This window comes from Lycorma delicatula, chromosome 12, assembly GCF_047948215.1.
Source record: "Lycorma delicatula isolate Av1 chromosome 12, ASM4794821v1, whole genome shotgun sequence".
Taxonomy (NCBI): domain Eukaryota; kingdom Metazoa; phylum Arthropoda; class Insecta; order Hemiptera; family Fulgoridae; genus Lycorma; species Lycorma delicatula.
This window is the reverse complement of record NC_134466.1, coordinates 12,727,291-12,747,638: the sequence shown is the minus strand read 5'-3', so window position 1 is coordinate 12,747,638 and position 20,348 is coordinate 12,727,291. Positions and strand designations below refer to the sequence as shown.

At 34.2% G+C, this 20,348-nt stretch overlaps 1 protein-coding gene across 2 annotated transcripts in view; it reads right to left on the bottom strand.

Moving 5' to 3' along the window:
• Nucleotides 1-695: 695 nt before the first annotated feature.
• LOC142332968 (uncharacterized) overlaps nucleotides 696-20,348 on the bottom strand; it is a 172,249-nt gene continuing 152,596 nt past the window's right edge. Inside the window, exon 5 of one of the 2 annotated variants that reach the window (XR_012758460.1) lies at nucleotides 696-6,906. Coding sequence is in view for 1 of the 2 variants with exons in the window: in XM_075379691.1 (XP_075235806.1) it covers nucleotides 6,865-6,906 (42 nt within the window). In the remaining variant the exon portion in view is untranslated. The remainder of the gene's footprint in view (nucleotides 6,907-20,348) is intronic. The other variant, XM_075379691.1, reaches the window with a different exon arrangement.

Sequence of the window (20,348 nt, the reverse complement as noted above, 5' to 3'; positions counted from 1 at the left end):
TCCGATACTCCGTGCGTAAATGCATTTCCACCTCCTTCCCGAAAAAAAACCCCATTTGATTCATTGAAAATTTTCAATAAAATAAATATTTCACACAAGAATAGTTTTTTTGTATTTTGATAATTACAGTATTTTACGTTGGATTAATGTCTAACTTTTTTCCATAATAAAAGTAAAAATTGAGCTTTAGTATTCTTAATTACTTCTTAAGTTATTTAAATATCCGAAATTTTATTCGAAACCCGGTGAATATATCTCGAATCCTAGATATATCGAAAAACCGCTTTCAAAAAAAGTTGAAAACTATTATATATCCCAATTTCGACCTGATTATCATGACTTAAACATTAGTTTTGTAAAACTTTATTTTTAATAACATCTTGATAAAAGTTGTTGCGTATATACACATATATATATACGATGCATATTTTTCTGTTTAGCCTCCGGAACCACCGTAAAGAATTACTTCAGAGGATGAACGAGGATGATATGTATGAATGTAAATAAAGTGTAGTTTTGTACAGCCTCAGATCGGCCATTCCCTGAGATGTGTGGTTAATTGAAACCCAACCGTCAAAGAACACCGGTATTCATTATCTAGTATTCAAATCCGTATAAAAATATATTCTTTACTAGGATTTGAACCTTAGAAATCTCGTTTTTATAAATAAATACACAGATATTCATAGAAAAGATATACAAATCTTCATCATATATAGATCTTAAATAAATATACAGATTTCATAGGTTAATGAACAATTTAATATTTGATAGTCCAGTATTCCATCTATTTAGTATTATGAGAGATCCTACGCCCTTGTCAGTTTGAAATTACTAGTTTATAACATTAATGGAATTATAACACTTGAATTTTGAAATCAATACATAGGATGAGATTAAAATGAATAAAATGAACCTTCTGTTTACACATAATGAAGATAACATTTATAAACAATACAAATAACCAATCTATTAACTAAAACATTATAATACTGATCGGTCCAATCTAAAGAGCAGAAAAAAGTTAAGTTAGTAGAATATGTTTATATATTGAACAGTATTATTAGAAAATAAAACTTCAGTTATAAATGACATGTTTTTTTTCACCCCACCACCCGGGCCGGATCCACGAGAAAGCAAAGCACAACCCAGGGGGTTGTTTACTCAAACGGACCTCCCCGTCGTCCACCCGTAAGTCTAGTCCGACAGGTCAGCCCGCCGGTTAGATCTTTTCATTGCCTGCCTCTAACCCCTAGAGCGGGGTATCCAAGCCCGACTATGTCATTTCTGGATTCCACCCCAGAAGCCGGTAGTCGGTCCTGACGCCAATGCCTCTACTGAGAGCACTCTGTGTAGGATATTCACACCGGGTCTCGGTCTTTTCGCAAAGGAATGAGAAACTCCCAGTGCATCATCCAAGGGATGAAGGCAAGGTGTTGAGAGACAACCCCCTGCGGGGGTTTTATCCCCCGCCGGCAAGGCCCCCTTGCCGCTTCATCCTTCCTGGCTTTGTGCTGGATCATCCGTGTCATAAAGTCAGTTACCGCACAAAACCTCTCTGATAACATATATGACATTTTATAAGACATCAGTCACACGAGTTACGGAATACCTTGGGGGTCTTATGTATATTGAAATTACTTTCTTTAACAAAACGATATGTATATTTTTAACAAATAATAAAGTGCGTACAGCAGTATAAATTTATAATCCATACTAGTAAAATACTCAGTATAATCAATAAGGTATTAAATAAGAAAGGAATTTCTTTAGAAAGGAATTAAATAAATAATTTACTTAATGCAATATAGAAATATTACGACACAAACAATCAGGTAATCAATTACATTATTAAATGTAAAATTCCATTATTAAATGTAAAATAGAGAAGTTGTTCTTGTTCTGTACCCTCCGATTAATTTAGTAGTCTTACTCGACGAAAATGCAATAAAACACAACAATATGGACTGTATCTTATATTGTATACGAATAAAGTATTTTCTTTAATTAAATTGTCAGTAAAAAGAAAATTATGGAATATCTTCGACGCAATTACTACGAAGATAGGCTCGGTTCATTTTTAGAAGATATTCTTCCGGTCGCATATGTTTGTAAATTATTTGGAACTTCTACGATAACGGAATCGAATACAAATTTATCAGATGGTGGAAAAGATCGTAAATATAACTTTCGTAAATACATTTGGGTGTTAAGCAGAATCGGTATTACTATAATAGCTTCGCTATATTCTAAAAAGTATTTGGACAAACATAATTGGATATTAATTTATATCCAGCTTTTGTTATACGGGATATTCAATATCATATCCTGCATTACAGGAAGATGGAAAATACTTGAAATAACGAAATTAATCAACGATTTCGATTGCCACTGTAGAACACTGAAACCCAAGTGCATGTTGAAGAAAGGAAAGTACAGTAGATACATTTGGGCTTTCTTTGCTTTAGTTAACGGTGTTTATGCGGTGGGTATCGCCATAATGTTTACTGCCGAATCAAGAAAAGGGAATTTTGTTTCGTTAATAGCTGCAATGGTAGGGTTTGATGTAACAATTGCATTTCGGAACACAGTCGCTACGTATAATATGATGTTATGGTACGAGTTGAATTCTCGGATCGCATTGCTAAAGAATTCCACGATCGAAAGATATAAAGAATTAATAGTCGTTAAATGTAACACGGTTTTGATAAAGCTAAATTTCGATAGGTATCGATATATGCAACAGAAACTTGCTTTCGCAACTAAAGAGCTTGACAGTTTACTAAAAATAGACATTTTGTACTGGAATACATCTTACGTGCTTGATTATTCACTTTTCATTTATTTTTTGATGTATAATGTTGTGAAAAACTCAATTGTTTTGTATGCGAATGCGTTCATCTTAACAGCTCATTATATGCTACTTCTTAATACCGCAACGAAGATTAAAGAAAATGTAAGTATACATAAATATACATATATATTGTTTATTATTTATTAAATTCTTATATCAGTACACACTCAAGTTTGTATTTCTAAGAGGTTTTCCTAATTTTAATCGTCAAAATGTATTCCGCTTATGTTGATCCTCGTACCTTTCTATTTTAGATTATCCAGGTCAAGTCTAAATAATTTCTTTTTGAACAATCTGTCAAATTCTACGTTTGTAGGTATGACCCTGGATATCGTTTATGAGACGTATTTTTCGATTTTAAAAACCGCTTGAATACTCGTATGTTATTATAAAGACCGAGCTTCCAACGACGAAATTTTTACCTCGGCTGTTTTAAAATGATTCAAGTAAAGCCCTATTCGCATTCCAATCATCTTATTAAAACCTCTACAACATAACTGTGTGTTTTAGAAATGTTAGATCTGTTACTTAGAAAAGCGGCTTTTTCCTAGAAATTTTTTTGTATCCCTGCAAAGTTATCCTGCAATATTATTGTTTACGCCGTTTGCGTAAAGTCGTTTTATTCCAATGAATTCAAAGCTAGGGTTTGGTCATGTTGTTATTACAGGCATGGTAAATTTATTACTATGTTTCGTTTTGGGATTGTCTTATGTGTTATCTGTTTGTTAATATTTCTTCGGTTTATTCGAGACCTGGCGTCAGTCAGACGGGCGATTTCTGTTATCTTTAGTGACCGCGTGTTTTCATTTCTCGCAAAATTTATTGCTGCCCTCATAACTCCCTTTTGCTTCGTTCCCATACTAACACTAAGACACTACTCTTGTTACCAACACACACTCTCTCCTGTCCACTGCCTAGCTGTGGTTTCCCCCTCTTTTCACTCACGCCATCTTTTCGTCACAGTTGACCAGACCTTCACGATGTAAAGTCGCTTATGACTTTTCGCTCTCAACCTTTGTGCTAATATTTTCATCGCATTCATACTCGCATACCCGTTGCGGTATTACTCTGTCAAAATTGTCTCTAGTTCTACCCGTCAGTGGTTAGTTTATTTCACCGATCTCTATGTTTTGTTTTTGCCTCGTTTCTTTGTCAAGTTTAATCTTCAAATTCTGCATATTACTTCTATGCTGAAAGTGCTTCAATTACTACAAACTGCCATTTCTATCGACGCCAGAATCTTCTCGAGCTGCTGATTACATTTTTCATCGATGCAGAATCTCTCCAAACTCGTTGCTACATTTTTGAGACGCCTCGTCCTGCTCAACCTCTAAATCACGTCTCATCCCTGCATTCCTGATACACCACTCCGGACTACGCCCAGGATTACTGTATGTATTCATTTACCTTCATTCACGAGTTCGTCTCTTACTAATATTTGTGTGCTACAGGCAAGTTCAATTTTCATTATTTCTTACATTAAACAGTTATTTTATCATTAAAAATTTGTGGAACATTCAGTTCATCGTACCTCATGCATTTTCAATTTCAAGTTTAGTTTAAAAACCATTTATTCACTTACGTACAGTCACGACAGGTGATTTATATAAGATTGTGTCATCGTTCAGCTGCAACCTATTTTTACGTGCTTAATTAATTTCAATTTGTTGTTATTGTAATCAACTTTATAATTTAATTCAGTAACTCGTTAATCGCCGAGATTAATTCTTTTCTATTCATGAACTGTATTCATAATACTTCTCTTAAATTAACCCCAAGATAATTAATCCGGATGTGTAGTTATGTTTTAGGACGTTGTAATTTAATTTTTTTTTCAAGAAAGCTTACTAGGAAAGGAACTCTATTTATATGTTTATTTTTCAATTTGATTATTGTAATTAACTCTTTGTGTACTATAATATTATTGTGGCCTTTTTCTACATTAAACTAGAATTACATGTTTGAATTATTTAATGCTAAGTTTGTTCATAAATCAGGAAAGTCCAGTGCCAATAATAAAATTTATTGTAATTTAATTTTCTAAGTTAATGACATTTGTTCGTTGCTAATTTTTCAATATTACAGCATTTGTCAGTAAGGCAATAGTTTTCCAGACATACTATGTTTATTTGATGTTTTGTTTTTCTAAATATATAATTGTAAATTTCATTTAACATTATTATTACTGATATGCTGATTTCAGTTGATATTCTTATGTATCATTAAGTTATGTTAATTTCATAATTTCTTTTTAGTTGTTAAGGTTATGATTTAACATAAGTTCAGTGGTTTTTCTTTCTCATTAAAGTCCAATTTCTTTTGGCAAATACGAGCTGTGTTTTTTGTTAACTTTACCCAACATATAATAATATAGAATAGAATAGTATTTAGGTCTGTAAAATCGAAGAATTACAGTCTATTCAACAATTCGTCATTGCAAATGAAACGCGCGTATAACAAGTATACCGATGATATAAATTAATTTACGTCGGGTATAAGCACTAATAACAGAATATATAAAACAAGATATCTCTTTAACTACTCTTCCTGGTCTAAATTGGCTTCACAATAATATTTTGCTAAATTTAAGCTGATGCAGCCGTACTGTAATTTGCTGCATCTCTTTTTTACACGATTGTTTGATAGGAATACTTGATGTTTGTTGTTTGGTTGTAGATAAATTGAGTAAATAATTATCTAGATTTTTTTTAGTGACGTACGTCTAAATTGCGATGTTACGATTAACATTATTAACCTCCTTCCGGAGGTTAGAAATTTTGTTTTATACTGATTCCTATAAAACATTTCTAATATATTAAGTGATATTACAAGCTTTTTAAATAAATGCGTGATAAATTAACGTATACGTTCCAGAATTTACTGTACTTTCTTTCATACCCTTACCATACCATTTTATAGTTTTTTAACCGTTCGTTCGTTAATCAGAGTTAAAGTTATTTTTATACTATTTATTTCCATTTACAGACACTACTTAATTTACTTATCAACTTCCCGCTATTATATAAACAAGGGAACATTTATTTATCAAAACGCATACCGTTCATGTCCTTCTCTAGAGAGTAAAAATAGTCAAATACCTAGGAATTTTCAATGACCCGTACCAAAGATGGGATACGCAAATTAAAAATTTGTGTCAAAACTTGAAATACATAATTTTTAAGTTTCATAAAATCAATGGACTGAAAAATAAAAATATAACCAAAAAAATTATTATTTTCTGTTTAAGCAAAATTTCTGTTTTAATAAGGAATCGGATTAATAGGGTAGCGCTATTTACACTCATCTTAATAAAATATTTATAATTCCAAAGATTATAATTAATCTTCCAAAGATTATATTTAATGGTAGACCGAGAAACGTTTTAATGAGTTTAAAGTTATAATCATCAAACTCTACCATGTTATGATAGTAACAAAATTAACATCGTGGTTAGTTATGTTGATTAAACTCAATTTAATAATGTATAAATTAAATTTGATAATGTAGATTACCTATACCGTATGAGTAGGAGTACCACGAGATGTTGCTATGATTGTGGGGAGTACGATATGGCAGAACACGTAGTGTTTTCATGGACGAGGTGGAGCGACTTGAGGGCTGCCATGAGCCACGGCGCAGTAAACGTGGATAATGTAATAAGTGTGATGTTGGCTGACAAAGATGCTTGGATGAGAGTGACGACTGCGGTGTCAACCATAATTAGAAACAAGGCAGCGGAGGAGAGGGGCAGGCAGACTGGAAGACTGGAGTTGACCTGTGGCGGAGAGCCTGACTATAGGCGGCCAGCCGTACGTGGTGGGCGGCGGGGGCTCCTCGGAGTCGTCGTTCGTCGATGATCCCCTAGGGACTTCGCTCTGGCTATTCTAATTCGGTGACAAGAGCGCCCGGATGGTTGCGCAGGGGCTGTGTACATACCATGTGGATTAGGTCTGTCCCCTGCGTGACTAGAGGGGGAGGTTTTTTAGCGGGTGAGACCCCTGGACCTGCTCTCAGAGCTCTCTGGCGGCGGCTGGCAGAGGTTTTTCCTCCTCCTACAGAAAAACAAAAAAAAATAAAAAATAAAATAAATTTAATAATGTATATAAAGGAAAATAGACAAATGTTTAATACTCATAATACCACATAAATTCTACGTCCTTCACATAACTAAGTTGTTCCTCTTACTAATTTAACTGTTTGCAGAAGACAATTTTCTTATATTTGTGATAAATATTATTCCGGAAAAATTTATTTAAAAAAAAAATCACAAATTCTCTTTTTAAATTTTAAAATTGGTTAACTGTAACCGTATTTTCTCAATACTAAAATAACCCCTTGCAAGCTGTATCTATTCCCAGAGATAAAGAATAATTTTAAACACTTAGCTAAATGTAATGTTTCTATTTTTTTATAAATATTATTTGTGTTAATTATTTTGTTATTGTTGTAACACGATTATGAGATCATAATTTTTGAGATTTATAACATAAAAATGGATAAATTACCTCATTTCATTCTACTTCATCTAAACAGTAATAGAAACAGCAGGTTATTTTCTTTTTTGATTTTCTTTATCAGTTACTTCAACTATACTCCTTGCTGGCACTCAAGCTTGGATTTGGCAACACCCATATTGTGAATGAAATAATTATTAATATTATTCTCTGTCTTTTGTACGTGTAAAATAATATTGTAATATGTGGCAAATAATTAAAAATAAAATAAACAAAATTACCAACGCTCACGCTACGAGTTATTTATAAAAGGTTTCATTGAAACGCGAAGTGGTTTATGAATAATTTGAGTAAATAACCTTAGTAATACAGACAACAAATCGCACAAAAAATTCAATAACTTGTATATTTAAATGATAAACAACATTTGATAATACTGCAGGTTAGAATTAAGCGTGAATAAATAGAAAATTATATAATATTTTATACGCAATTATTTTGAAGATTTACTTTTTTATTTTTGAATTCAGATAAAACATTACGCTTACTTTCCTCCATTCACCAGCATATTGCAGTAAATACAGACAAATATTTTCAAGTCATAACGTAGCCGTTTAATTTTGTTACTTTTAATCGGAGGTGACACCAGAATATTCGATTCGTATGAACATATTTATTTCATGACAGTCTGGCAGTTTTTCATTTTCACATATAAAATATCATCGGATGTGAATAATTACAACACATTTTATGGAATCTTCTTATATCGATGTATCCTAATTCAATCTAACGTTATATATTTTCTTTTATAAAAAATTAAAACTCTCTTTAATTTTCAGACTGGCTTGTTTGTAAATGTTCGTAGGTCCCCACAATCTTGATTTAAATAAAATTAAAACTAAAAATCGGATAAACTATCACAAAATAAAATAACGATAAAAAACTTAATAAAAACATTTTTTTATTATTTTAACGTTCTATTTTAAAACATGTATAAAAAAATTATTGAAAGAGTTTTGTAATAATCAGAAGTGGATAGAGACCTCTCTAGTGTTCTTTCATTGCTAACGATCGTATTTTGCTGATCCTTGGAAACATATTCCAAGGATCTCCTGGATAATCGTGGTGTAACCTTTGTTTTCGGATCGGCAAAAAAAAAAATATTCTGGACCCTCATGACGGGATCCGGCTGAACAGTTTCAAGTATATTTCAAACCACGGAGGATTGTATGTACAGAATATTATGTTTAGAAGATTAAGTCCGTATTCAATTACTTCTCTGACCACATGGTTAATACAATCTTGTATTTTTTAATTAATTTTACTTTTCTATAGCATGCAAATGTAAACTAATAGAAAGAAAATCAAATAAGGTGAGCGATTGTACATTTCTTACTTATAAATAAATTATGTATTTGAAATAGAAGAGAAATTAAAGGCAATTGTTGACAGAATTTAACTTTTCTAATTGAGGGCTGACTTGGAATATTAAAAATTAAATTAAGAAATAATTTTTTTTAATTTTTACTAAAAATATATATTTTTTCATTTAAAATATGAATGGGCTAACTACAACAAAAAATCAGTTTCGTGAAAGAAACAATCCGTTTGACTGAAATTTAATACAATTATATAACTTAAAATGTAAAGATTATAATTCTATCTGATTTATATGTTGAATAACTACCAAATTATTTGTAAACAGTTATTGTCTTACATCTGCAAAACCCGTAGACTAAAAAAAATTGTATTTTGGCTCCACACCAGCACATATCTCTTTTCGATTGCATTGGAAAAATGGGCTCTTTTTTTCTGTTTAGCCTTCCGGAACCACCGTAAGGTATTACTTCAGAGGATTAATGATGATGATATGTATGAGTGTAAGTGAAGTGCAGTCTTGTACAGTCTCAGGTCGACTATTTCTGAGATGTGCGGTTAATTGAAACCCGACTACCAAAGAAAACCGGTATCCACGATCAAGTATTCAAATCCGTATAAAAGTATACGGATTTGGACATTAGAACTCTCGACTTCGAAATCAGCTGATTTGCAATGACGTAATGACGAGTTAACCACTAGACCAGCCCGGAGGACAAATGGGCTCCAAGGTATCCATGTATCTTTTTTCGTCTTGCTGAAAAAAATTGCACCAAATCGGGCCGACTTATTAAAGCAGATAACTTTTGGGGACCAAAAAAGGGATAGCAGAATGAGACTCGTATTTAAATTACAAATTTTTTAAAGTAATGATTATAACTACTTCTAGCAGCAACATTGAAAATTTTTAATTTCAAAAATGTTATTTTGTAAAATTATTAAATTCATGACACTAATTATTGTTTGATCTTTACATTCGTAGAAGCAGAATAATAATATTAATAATAATAATAATAATAAAAATAAATAAATAAATAATATTAATCATAATAATAATAACGCCCTCATTGCATGCCTCAAGAGGGACTGAACATCAGCTGCAGCAACTGCTCAAACTTGTTGAAATGCTCATCGAAGACATTAAAATGGAGCTAGGAATAAGTAAGGGGAAGTTAAACGCCACTGTGAAGGGAAAGTTCCACAAGGCGCACAATTACGACCTGCAGGCCAGGGTAGCATAGAAGCAATGAAAGAGGAGGACATGTACAAGTACCTAGGATGCGATCAAACGATAAAATTGGAGCACAAAGCCGTTTAGGAAAAACTTAAGAAAACGTGTGAAAAGAGATTAAAATTAATTTTGAAATCGTAACTTAATGGGGAAAATAAAGTGAAGGCAGTGAACACATATGCAGTACCAAAACTCACGTATGCGTTAGGTATAATAAAATACAGTGATGCAGAATTAGACGAGTTGAACATACTCGCTAGAAAAATATTCTACCAAGAAAAGTCCTATCACATCCACTCGTCAAAAGAAAGATTCACGCTCCCGAGAAAGAAAGGTGGAAGAGAATATAAAAATCTATGCTACGGCCAGAACGAAAACTTAGGGATTACTTCCATAGCAGGCATCACCCCTTCTATCAAGCCATCGTAGCGGCAGACCAAAACTATACGCCATTAAACCTAGCCAACAGGACTAGCAACGTAGAACACATGAAAGAGAGCGATGCAGATAAAATTCTAGATGGGGGAAGAAAAGAGCTGCATGGGAGATATAGGCACCGTCTAGAGCATGAAGGAGTCGGCAAAGCAGCTTCAAATAATTGGCTTGCACAAGAAAAGTTACATTCCAAGACGGAGGGGTTTATATGTAGCATACAGGATCAAATAGTAGCGACAAGAAATTTTAAGAGAGTTATTCTTAAAGAATATAACAACAAATGTAGGCTATGTATGCGACATAATGAAACAATAAACCGTATAATCAGTGGCTGTCCGATTCTAGCTTCGACGGAGTACACCAGGAGGCACAGCAACGTGGCAAAAATTGTACACATAGAACTCTGCGATAGATACAAGTTAGAGTTTCAAAAAAGGCCTACTATACTTATGAGCCGGCCTCCTTTTTGGAGAACAACAACGCAAAAATTTTCTGGAACCGTGGAATAGTAACGGCAAAACCCATCGACTGTAATAAGCCAGATATAGTAGTAGTTGATAAAATGGAAGAAGTAACTTAACTAATAGACGAAACCGTCCCATCAATTAAAAACATCAACACTAAACGCAATGAGAAGCTGCAGAAATATACAGATCTTGCTTTTGAAATTAAAGAAATGCGGAATCAAAAAGAAGTTTATATTATCTGCGGAGGGAATAGTACCATCTACTTTGCACAACAGTCTTGAAAAACTGAAGATCCAGTGGAAGACTCACGCGCTAATGCAAAGGAGCGTGATAATTGACACCTGCCGTGTGAAGGCACTTAGTCAACACCAGCAAGTCTAATCTCGTCGGTATAAATTACTCCGAGTTTAAGGAATGTCTCGGCAAAAGTAAAAGCTGTGAAAGTGTGGGATAATAATAACAATATTTATAATTTTTATAAAAGATTCCTCAATAAATTTCTTTACGGATGGTTTTTTTAGATTTAGTTAGTAGGTTTCACAGGAACGTAAAATTAATTAAAATTAAAACGTAACCAAAATTAACTATTTTCCCTACTTTTCCATCATTTTTGTGATTAAATATTTTAATAATATAAGAAATTAAAAAGCAAATGTTGATCTGAGAGTAAAAAACTAGAAAAATTTATTATCTACCTTTAACGGTTTAGTATAGAGTATACTAAATTCATCGGTAATGATGCAAACCGAGGGCTTCTACAATAAGGTTCATTTAAGTTTATCAGTTTGATCATTTCTTTTACTTTAGTAAAAGTTCGGTTTTATATATAAAGGTACAGCATCATTAAGCGGTAAAAATTATCCGAATTTTCATTAGAGCTAAGAAAGGATTACGTTGAAATAATCATTTTAAATAAAAGTTTAATAAATTAAGACAAATTTGTACGGTTAACGGAAGATTACATCGTTAAGTAAATTAAAAATCAAAATAAATACAAGATTATTTATATTGTTTTAATATAAAAATCTGTACTGAAATTCAATATTTTAAAAATATAACAATTATAAGGGTCTGTTACGATCAGTTACACTGAATAATTGCGACATGTATATAACCTGTTAAAAAAGTTTCAGTAAAAATAGGAAAATAATTCACAAAGGGAAACATATAATTAAAAATGTAAAAGATTATATGGAGGAATATCCGTCCGATAGAATGACATATTATCTTTCTGTAGAAGATCAGGATGAAATGGAATCGATTGAAGCGGAAGCAACAATTCTAAAGTTTACGAGTTGTTGAAGTAATTATTTTTTTCACAAAGAATGAAAAAAATTTGAGAATAGTTGTGATGGTAATAGAAGTTAATAATCGACGTAACTGATAAGGATAACAAGAGATGGCGTTACTGTAATCTGTGACAGATTACAGTAACGCACTTCATTCATACCATTTTACTCAAAATCAACTTTTCTACAAGATTTTTTTTTAAACATTTTTCTGTAAAGATTCGAATTTATAGTTTTTTTTTCGATTTTGTTGGTAGGTTTCACCCAAACGTAAAATTAAAAACTTTTATGTAAAATAACAAAGTTATTTTAGGTCAAACATAAAATACTGTTTTTTACAACACCAATCTTTTGTCTTTTACCCCAGATTTATGAAAAACTACTAAGAATACAGATCTGGGATTTTTTTCGATTTTATAGGTCAGTTTCATGTAAACCCAAAAAATTTTCATGAAACTTGGTTCGTAAAAATAACAGTCCGGCTTAATTTTACCGAAGTCACAGAAGTCAGGGCGAAACATTACGCCAGCCGACACTCACTAACGAAGCGTTTTTGAATCTATGTATGTATGTACTTCCTCCATTATTTTCACCAGTAGAACATATCCTGCATATTTGTTGCAGTCTTCGTGTGTCACTCTGTATTAGAAGATAATGCGAATGTAATTGAATTTCGCTCATGATCAGATTACAACAAATTCACTTCGTATAACGGAACAGAATAGATCATATACACTTACAATATTTTTTTTTATGATGAGGCATCAAAAAATGAAAAATTTATTTTTCAGGAAAATTAAAAAAATCAAAAGATTTCGCCTCCTACTAAAACGAATTAAAGAGCTATTCGGTATGCTTAAAGAAAAATAGGCAAATCAAAATCAGCAGGCGGAAATAAAAAAATATAAACTTTTTTATCTTATCCAATAAAAATACAATAAATAATAATAAAACGGTCAAAAGATTCATTTAAAACCAGGCATACAGTTTTATTTTCTGTTCGAAATAAAAAAAAAAAAAGGTAAATTCATAAGATTTAGCACGCCAAGTAGTAACCGCTGACTACGATCAGTAGTGCCGACCAAGTTCATCAAGACCTTACAATTAAAAAATTAGACAATCGATGAATACGATTTACGACCGGTACATAAGTTTAATATAATCGATACAGTAAACTTATCTATCGTATAAAACGATAAACGATATCACACGAAAATGGTTCTGTTTTTTTGATGCCGAGGCGAGGAGTAATCTATCCAATTATTGAAAAATAGTATACAGTGAGGTAAACGAAGCGTAGAAATAAACGTTTCTAGAGGTATCCATGTACTAGCCGGTCGGGGCCTCGGTCCCGATCAGGTCACCAGGTCGGCCCGGGTAAATACCAGAGGCGATATACAGGCTTACCGGGGCCGATCCCAAAACCATGGGGCGTACCTTAGGGGTGCAGAGCTCGCTTATACACGAGCTCTGCAGCCCTGCAGCTGTATGAAACCCCCTGGATTTCACAGAGTCAGCGTCGCTAGCCAATAATGTCTTGCAAAGAGGTCACGCTCCCTGGAACTTCGCAGCGGTTCAATATCCGCACGGATGTGAGAATAATAACGATAAATAAAAAGTAAAGTAATTAGGCTTTATAGAAAACTAAAAAAGAAAATAGATTACAAAAAAAAAAAACTAGTATTAACTTCGGTAACTGAAATATAGTAATGAAGTAAAATGGTTAATCTTTTGTTTCTATAATGAATATATTTAAACAACTTTACCCCGAAGGTGGCTAAGCTAGAGCGTATGTGTATTGCTTAAAACCTTCCCTGGGACAACATTTATTTATTTATTTTGCGAAACTGAAAGGAATCGGTTGGTTCTCGCATGATGCCACAACAAACAAACAGACAAATTTTCAGTTTTGTATGTAAGATACACATCATTATTTCAGCCGTTATAGATACACTGCAGGAGTAGACCTCTTCAGTACATCTTTCCGAATAATACGGCTTTGTGCGATCTTCTTTCAATTCTGTACAATTTACTGGGTAATATCATCAATTCAGCCGAGCCTTTGGTCTTTTCGTGGGCGTTTTAACATGTAGCGGTATCAATTCAAGTGCTAATTTGCACCATCTGTCCTCAGTTCTACTTGCTACATGTCCTGCCACAACCATTGTAATTATTTAAATTTCACGATGATATCAAATAGTTTGGTCTGTTCTCTAATTCATTTACAGGTATTTTTACCCCGTCTGGTAACTCCAAGCATTCGTCGTTTCATATTTATTTGTGTTACCACTTCTGTAATGATTGAACAGTTAAGTCTGGTATCACAAAAAAAAAAATCGATATATGTGACTGTACGAAATGTAATAATTTTTTTAAAATTACAATTTTCAGGACATCAATGTAGATAGCTTGACAACTTTTTAAAAGTAGGGGGAATTTTTTTAAATTTTGATTTTGTATTTATTCTTGTATAACCACAAGTTAATATAAGTGATGGTTTATATTAAAAATATTATCAGTTTAAATGTCACGGAAAAGGATAAAATGTGAACCAGAATATTTTACTAAAAATCGTTTTTTAGAGATTATTTTCTAAATACAGTACACTTTGGATGATAACGTCAATTTTGTGTAAGGAGCACGCTTTCAAGAAAAATTTCTTTACTGAAAATTATCCTATTTTTTTTCACGTATTAATCAGTCATTAAATCAAGTAAGTAAAACGAAACCTAACTTTATTGTTAAAGATCATTTTGAAATGTGCGTCAAATATGCTAAAACTACCTGATTAGAATCAATATATTTTTAATATTATCGATGAGTTGGAAAATTGAATTAATCTCAAAAATAAATTAAAAGGAATACATTTCGGACATATATAACTTTCAAGCAAGTAAACTTAAAAGCAAATAAAGTGTTACCACATCTAAAAAGCTTTACTTTTCATTTACTTTATTATGTTTCAAGAACTAATAGCTGATTTAAATTACTTTATATTCGTCGAAAAGTTTAGTATACTTGATCATTCGGTTGATACAGTGAAATAACACATCAGTCACACGTTTTTAGGAACACCATGCAAATTTTGTCAGTTTATCTCAATTGATAAATATAAATAATTAATAACTACATATATATATATATATATATATATTTTACTGAAATTCATGGTAAAAAAAATCACACTTATATCATTGCTATAAACATTATAATCAAAGATAATACTACATTTAAGACTATATGGGTATATATATATATATATATATATATATATATATATATATATATATAAAGAATTAAAAATATAATGCATACTAGTAGGATGTTAAATATTCAATCAATAATACATTTATAAAATTGAATTTAAGGAATAAATAATTTGTTTTTTGTATTATTGGTTTGCAAATAAATTATATATCAATTAGATTATTAAAGAGAAATTTCTGAAATGAAATTGAATTCTTGTTTTAAATCGATCTTTAAATTTAGTTGTGTTGCTGAGCGATAGAACAAACAGTCAAATCATCACGAATATACGCTACATTTTATTTCTGTGATTAATATCAGCTAAACATCTCATTTTTTTCTTCTTAAACTTTAAGAAAGCAATGGAATGTCTTCGACGAAATTACTCGTACTACGAAGATAGGCTCGGTTCATTTGTTCAAGATATTCGTCCGGTCTCATATGTGTGTAAATTATTTGGAACTTCCACAATAACAGAATTGAATACAAATTTCTTGGATGAAGTAAAAGACAGTAAATGGAATATTTGGAAATATATTTGGCTGTTATGTAAAATCACTCTTGTCTCAGTAGTTACGGTACATTCCACAAAGTACCTTGAGATAAATGACAGGATATTTTATATCCAGCTTTTAATTTACGTGATATTCAATATTACATCCTGCATTACAGGAAGATGGAAAATACTTAAAATAACGAATCTAATCAATGATTTCGATTGCCACTCCAAAACACTGCGACCACAATGCATGTTGAAAAAAGTGAAGTACAGTAGATACATTTGGACCTTCCTTGCTTTACTTAGCGGTGTGGTTGCCATGAGTATCGATGTAATATTTATTCCTGGATCAATATCAGAAAACTTAATTATGACAATTAGTTTCATCGTAGGGTATGATGTACTAAGTGGATTTCGGAACACGGTAGGCTTATATCTTTTGATGTTGTGGTACGAACTTAATACTCGGATCGATTTACTAAAAAATTCCATGATCGAAAGATATAAAGAACTGATAGTCGTCAAGTGTAACGTCGTTCTGATAATGCTAAACTTCGATAGGTATCGATACATTCAAGGGAAAATGGCGTTCATAATTAAAGAGCTCAACAATTTATTAGAAATAGAAATTCTGTACTGGAATACGACTTACGTACTTGAAAGCTCATTCTTTTATTTCAATTTTTTTGATAGCAGTACCGGTTATTTTACAGCTCTGGCAGCATATACTTTTGTACTTACGGTTCATCATATGATACTACTTAACACCGCAACGAAAACTAAACAAAATGTAAGTTTATCATTTTTTAATTTAATAATAATATATAATAATCTTTTATTAGTAATTATATATTAAAATGCCTACCTAGCGACAACATAGGTCATTTCAGGAACATCTACAATCGATTCAATCGCTACGTAGTTTACTTTATCTTATTATATTGTGGGATAATAGATTGGTTTGTCTGGCATTTTTTCCACTACCACCCCATTCGGACACCCTAACGCATAAGACAGTAATACGAAGCATAATGTCCGTGCCACAAATGGTTACTGTGCCTCAAAACGATTTAGCGACCAATATCCTAATTAGCTCCTTAAGCTTACCTACCTGCCTGAGCGGAATAAGCGTGGTGCCCTACACCATTCGCTTGCGTATCCCAACGTTCACTTGTCGTATATTACAAAAATGGATAGGCGCACCCAATCTACTTACTAAAATATATGACTTGTCAATTTACTGCCATAGCAATTTGCTGCCACGCCTATTATAGCGCTTGGAGCTATATTTGACCGATGGTAAACCATTTCTCGAGGGCAGCTTTGTACAGCAAGCGGTAGGAGTCTTATATTTCTTAAACTACTGATGCCGATTGAACAAAGCAACGGCATCAAGGAACTCCCACACGGTCAGACAATGCGTTTCACGCCACTTTGACTCGTCGCTTGTGAGTGGCCGATTTTCCCCTTGACCTCTAAGTTCCAGGGTGGCCTGAGTTCTGGCCTTCACAAGAGCTGGTCAGTCGAACATCATATGCTCGTTTGACTGGACCTCTCCGAAGACGCACAGCTCATCAGCTGACAGGTGGAACCGAAACTATATGCCTAAGCGGATGCAGCATAAGAGGTCATACTTTCAAAGACATATCGGTACACCACGTACAAATGACGGCCTGACAGCCCGTAATCCTTCTACGCTAGTGCATCACAGAGACGGCGTCCGCCGCTGCTTGCCTACAGTGGTTGCTAAACAGCAACCTCTCATCAAAATAACACCTAGGTAATTATGAACTCTAACTCGGCTGATTACACAGCCTTTGTACTTAAGATGAAAGTTACGACTGTACAACAATTTATCTGCACCCTTGAGAAGCATAAATTATTTCTTGGGCACAAAAATCTTTAAATTTTGGTTGTCCATCCAACCCTCTGCGTTGACAAAGCCGCCTGCGCCCGGTCTTCTAGCCGTGGTCGTGAATTACCACGAACTAAAAGGAGACAGTCATCGGCGAAATCCTGGCCCGTGACCCCTTCTGAATATATCAGTCCCAGAAATCCGTCGAATACCAGGTTCCCAGCAAGGGACCGAGAACGGAACCCTGCGGTCTTTTCCTGGTGACAGATTTTTCCACAACTAGGTGCGCATCCTTAAATAGTCACCTACCACGGCCTGCAGGGCTACGGGAACAATGCGTCGTTCCAACTCATACAGAACAGAACTCCAACACAAGGATGGAAATGCTGCCTCTATGTCAATGAACATTACCAAAACATATTTACAGTCGGCGCTTTCCACCTCGGCAAGAGCATTTAAGATGCAATCCTCGGTTCCAATCCCTTTCATGAAATCGTATTCGCCTCGATTTAGAAAACCGTTCGTATCGATGTTTTCCCAGAGCCGTTCCACAATCAGCCTTTCAAGCGACTTGGTGATTACGACAAGAGGCTGATGGGTCGATAACTGCTGGCCTCACTCGGATCCTTTCGTAATTTTAAGAGCACCCTCACCAAAGCCACCCTCCAACAAGTCGGAAAACAACCCCAGTTAAGGCACCCCGAGAACATCTGCCAAGCAGCTCTCTTATGAGAGACAGTAGATGATAAAATATATCCGGGTCAAGCTGGTCAATTCCCGGTACCTTTTTCAATGTAATTCGAGAAACCAATCTTTCTATATCTACGGGATGCACAAACCGTCAGGGAATGGTTTCTCATTCGCTCTGACGCCGACTTCTTCTTCACCCTCCGGAGCATCTGGAAACATGAATATTCAGGAACGTCTAGTAAGTCGCCACAGATGTTAACGTGTGGTCCCAACCACCAAACCCACATCGAACACTGGACAGCATGTACAATCGCTTTGACCGGTAATATGATTTAGCAAGCTGCCAAGGGCTGCGTTGCAACTCACGCATAGAGTCTTGCCAAAATTTGAGTTTGGCTTACTAGATAGCATGAAAGTACTCAATACGGGCCCGCCGGCAGACCCTCAGCGCGCACATCGTCAATGATAATCCCCCTTAGGTGGTGACACTGTTATTTTCTACACGCGGTTCTAACTCTTGCTCGCAGCACGCGCGGGATGATTGGTTAACTGGCATTTCTCCCGCCACCACCCCATTCGGTCGCCCTAGAGCATAAATCAAATGTCAGTGCCAAGATACGGCTACTGTGCCTCTAAAACAGTTTAGCCTCGTTCCTAAAAGCTCCTAGTGAGCTACCTATTAGCGTGAGCGGATTAAGCAGGGTGCTATTCATCACCCGCTTATGTGTCCTAACCGCTCACTTGTCAAACTAATCTAAATCGGGGAGGCGCACCCCTTGTTACTAATTACTAAAAGTCAAATAAACTAAAATTAAAGTTAATAAATAAAAGACAACATTTTAAGCTGTCACGCCTTGGTCGCTGTATGCCAGCTAGTGCCTGTCCACCATTTAAAGCGCTTGGAGCTTGTATCTGGCTGGTGGCCAGCCATTATCTCAGAAAAAACTTCCCGCAGCGGCGCTGTAGGAATCAGTAATAACCCAGATTAATTTTTTAAAAAACTAGTGATGACGGTTGAACTTCGCAACCTCATCGAGGAACTCCCACACGGTCCGACAATGCGGCTCACGCCACACTGACTCGCCTATTATGAGCGGCCAGTTTTCCCCCTGACCTCTAAGTTCCAGAGTGGCCCAGTCTCTGGCCCTCCCAAGAGCAGGGCAGTCGAACATCATATGCTCGTTCGACTGGACCTCCCCGCAGACACACAACTCATCAGCCGCTAGGCGAAACCGAAACAGATATTGCTTCAAACCCACATGGTTGGTAAGCACTTGGGCACCCGCTGCCCTTAAAAATGAATTTGAGGCATACCATCCCCCCAGATCCTGTATAAACCGATACAAGGATCTTCCCTTAGTCGTGGTGAGCCATTCAAGCTGCCATGCCTCCATCGTGAGGCTCCATAGTCTCTTCCGCAGGCGGGAATGATAGATATCCATTAACACATTACTTTTTTTTTCACTTATATAAATTTGATAAAATAAAATGAATATAAAATTATCCGATATGATCAGCAGGCGCTTGTAAAATTCATACGTAATCAATCGGTTTTTGCAGGTTTCGATTATTTACTTTTTTAATTTTTTTAATTCTGGTCTATCAAGGTAATATTTGAATCGAAGAAGCATCAATCACAGAAAGAAAAATAAAACTCATAAATTATTGATTACTTCAAAGCGGCTTTAATTTATTAAGGTGCATTTACATTTAAGTGCCTGTTTTCAGATATAAAAAAAATCTTAAAAAAATTTCGCCTTCCAGTCTTTTCAACTCCGAAATTCTGGTATTGAAATTTCTTTTACAGTTAGATAACACAATGGGCTGTAGCTTCTTATCATTTTCAATATGTCTTCCGGCAGTCCTATACAATAACCCGTGTCTTTACAATATATATTTCATATTACACGTTGGACATCTGTATAATAATTTTAATTAATTATTGTAATTT